Consider the following 2,993-nt stretch of genomic DNA (forward strand, 5'->3'; position numbering starts at 1 on the left):
GAGGCTCCTTTGCGCCAGGCTCAGCGCCCCCAGCTCCCTTGGCTGCTCCTCACCAGACTTGGGCTCTAGACCCTTCCCCAGCTTCTTCGTTGCCCTTCTCTATCCATGCTCCAGCCCCTCAAGGTCCTTCTGAGAGTGAAGGGCCCAAAACTGACCCAGGATTTGAGGTGTGGCCTCCCCAGTGCTGTGTCCAGGGGGATGATCCTGCCCTGCTCCTGCTGGCCACACTAGTGCTGCTCCAAGCCAGGATGCTGGTGGCCTTCATGGCCACCTGGTTCCCTGCTGCCTCATCTCCAGCTGGCTGTGACAAACCCCCCCAGGTCCTTTCCTGCCAGGCAGTTTCCAGCCTCTCTGCCCCACTGGAGCACTGCAGGGGGTTGTTGTGGCCCACACACAGACCCAGCACTTGCCCTTGCTGTCTCTCAGAGCACACCTTCCCCTGGGTGGCTGCCTGAGCCTGTCAGTGACTGGTGGTGTTCCCCTGGCAGCACATCGATAAGGTGTTCAAACACAAGGACCTGCAGCAGCAGCTGGTGGATGCCAAGCTCCAGCAGGCACAGGAGATGCTGAAGGAGGCAGAGGAGAGACACCAGCGGGAGAAGGACTTTGTAAGTCTTTGAGCAGCTCTCTAAAGGTTGTGGGCACTCTGCTTTTTGCCTTGTCCCTGCTGTTGCTATTGGACCCCTGGGTGCAGAGCCCAAATTGGGTCAGGCCATCAAGGCCTCCTGCACTCCCAGCACCCCCAGGAGCCAGTCTGGAGGAGCCCTGCTCTGCTCTGTGTCATTCTCCCAGCCCACTCCTGCCTTCAGGCTGAGCACCAGCTGGGTGAGGACGTGTTGAGAGCCTCCTGGTAACTGCTTCTGCTCTTCCCTAGCTGTTGAAGGAAGCTGTGGAGTCGCAGAGGATGTGTGAGCTGATGAAGCAGCAGGAGACCCATCTCAAGCAGCAGGTGAGTTACCCAGGCTGTGTGCTCAGCCTGGTTATTTGGTTTTTTTCCTTCCTCTCCAAGCAGGAAGCAACACAGAATTCTTTAATATGAAAAAAGCAGGGGCAGGGTTGCTCCTGGGGTTGACCCTGGTGAGTCTGTGTCAGCCCAGTGCAAGCTGAGACCCCCTCCAGCATTTCTGCCTGCTGGGAGGAAGGGACCTTGCTTCTCACCAGTGTGTTTATGGTGCTGGGAGCAGTCGTGTGGTCACACCTTGCTGAGTCAGACCCAGAGAGTGCCTCCTGCCACGGCCAGGAGGTGTTTGCAGAACACATCAGCCTCTGAGCATGTTTCCCTAGGAAAGAATTTTTCCACATTCCCCAGTACCTAAAGTTGGCAGAGCAGCTCCGAGCTGCGCGTTGGTTTGTCGTCAAGTCCAGTCACAAGATAATGAGCTCAGCTCCTGGCTGACATCTCCCCTGTCCTGGGGGGGCTCTTGGGAGGTGCTGTGGGGAGCAGTGTGGAGCTGTAACCGTGTCTCTCCCCACAGCTGGCTCTCTACACAGAGAAGTTTGAAGAATTCCAGAACACCCTTTCCAAAAGCAGCGAGGTGTTCACGACGTTCAAGCAGGAGATGGAGAAGGTGGGTGACACTCCCCCCTCAGTGCTTCTGGGCAGTTGTGTTTAGTTCTGCTGGGATTAGAAACAGCCACGAGCTGGCTGCTCGTGGATTAACACTGTCCTTGTGCAGTGACTCGTGTCCCACCTGTGTCAGAGCCAGTGGCACTGCCCTGGCCCCTCTTTTCTTGTTACCTGGTCGGTGTTTCCCTCTGGTGAAACCAGCCAGTCCAGGAGGTGCTGCCCAGGGCAGCCCAGTCTGTGCTGGGATCACGGGTGCCTGTCTGAGGACACGTGGGAGGTGACTGACCACAGCCTGTGGCTCACTCATTCCCTTCCTGATTCTGCAGATGACAAAGAAGATCAAGAAGCTGGAGAAGGAGACCACGATGTACCGCTCACGCTGGGAGAGCAGCAACAAGGCACTGCTGGAGATGGCTGAAGAGGTGAGGAGGCTGAGGCAGCTGGAGCAGCGTGGTGATAGACTCCTAGAACAGTCATAGACTTGATTTGGTAGGAAGAGACCTTTAAGGTCACCGAGTCCAACCATCCCCCAGCCCTGCCAGGTCCCCACTGCCCCGTGTCCCTCACCCCACATCTCCACAGCTTGGAAACCCCTCCAGGGGTGGGGACTCCACCACTGCCCTGGGCAGCCTGGCACAGCCCTGGGCAACCCTCCAGGGCAAGAAATTGTTCCTCAGGGGCAACCTCAACCTCCCCTGGGGCAACCTGATGCTGGTTCCTCTTGTCCTTGTCCTCTTGTCCTCCAAGAAGAGCTTGACCCCCCCCTGGCTCCAGGCTTCTGTCAGGAGCTGTGCAGAGCCAGAAGGTCTCCCCTGAGCCTCCTTTGCTCCAGGCTCAGCACCCCCAGCTCCCTCAGCTGCTCCTCCCCACACTTGGGCTCTAGACCCTTCCTCAGCAGATGAGTTGTGTGGTGCTGGGTTGGAGCTGAGGGATAGCAGTGGGTTGTATTTTTCCCTTCAGCTCTATTTCCTTCCATGTACATGGTGGTAAGAACCCTTTGTCACCTGGCAGAAGTGACAGTGCAGAGCAGCATGGAAGTCAGACAGCCCCAGAGGCTCATGTCCTCTGTGGGGGCAGAGGCAGAAAGAAGCAGTGACAGGATCATCAGATCCTTTGACTGCTAAATTCTAAAGTTTGCTTGGTCACAACCATTTTCCTTTCGAGCTTCTCTTTGAGGCTTCACCTCTGCCTGTCCCCAGCAGGGGGGAGGGGGGGGCGGAGCCTGAGCCGAGTCTCTGTTTACAGAAAACCCTTCGGGACAAAGAACTCGAGGGACTTCAGGTGAAAATCCAGCGCCTGGAGAAGCTATGCCGAGCCCTGCAGACGGAGCGCAACGACCTCAACAAGAAGGTGCAGGACCTGTGTGCCCACACGCCCCGGGCAGACCCCGACCTGCTGGAGCCCCTGAAGGACCCGGCCCGGGACG

At 57.7% G+C, this 2,993-nt stretch overlaps 1 protein-coding gene across 1 annotated transcript in view; it reads left to right on the top strand.

Moving 5' to 3' along the window:
• TXLNA (taxilin alpha) overlaps window positions 1–2,989 on the top strand; it is a gene marked incomplete at its 3' end in the record, with an annotated part of 7,444 nt that extends 4,455 nt beyond the window's left edge. The window contains exons 6-10 of the mRNA XM_008942822.1: window positions 489–608; window positions 875–949; window positions 1,476–1,568; window positions 1,894–1,989; window positions 2,813–2,989. Of these exons, the coding sequence (XP_008941070.1) occupies window positions 489–608; window positions 875–949; window positions 1,476–1,568; window positions 1,894–1,989; window positions 2,813–2,989 (561 nt within the window). The remainder of the gene's footprint in view (window positions 1–488; window positions 609–874; window positions 950–1,475; window positions 1,569–1,893; window positions 1,990–2,812) is intronic.
• Between the last annotated feature and the right edge of the window lie 4 nt (window positions 2,990–2,993).

This window comes from Merops nubicus, unplaced genomic scaffold (assembly GCF_000691845.1).
Source record: "Merops nubicus isolate BGI_N331 unplaced genomic scaffold, ASM69184v1 scaffold38596, whole genome shotgun sequence".
Classification (NCBI taxonomy): Eukaryota; Metazoa; Chordata; class Aves; order Coraciiformes; family Meropidae; genus Merops; species Merops nubicus.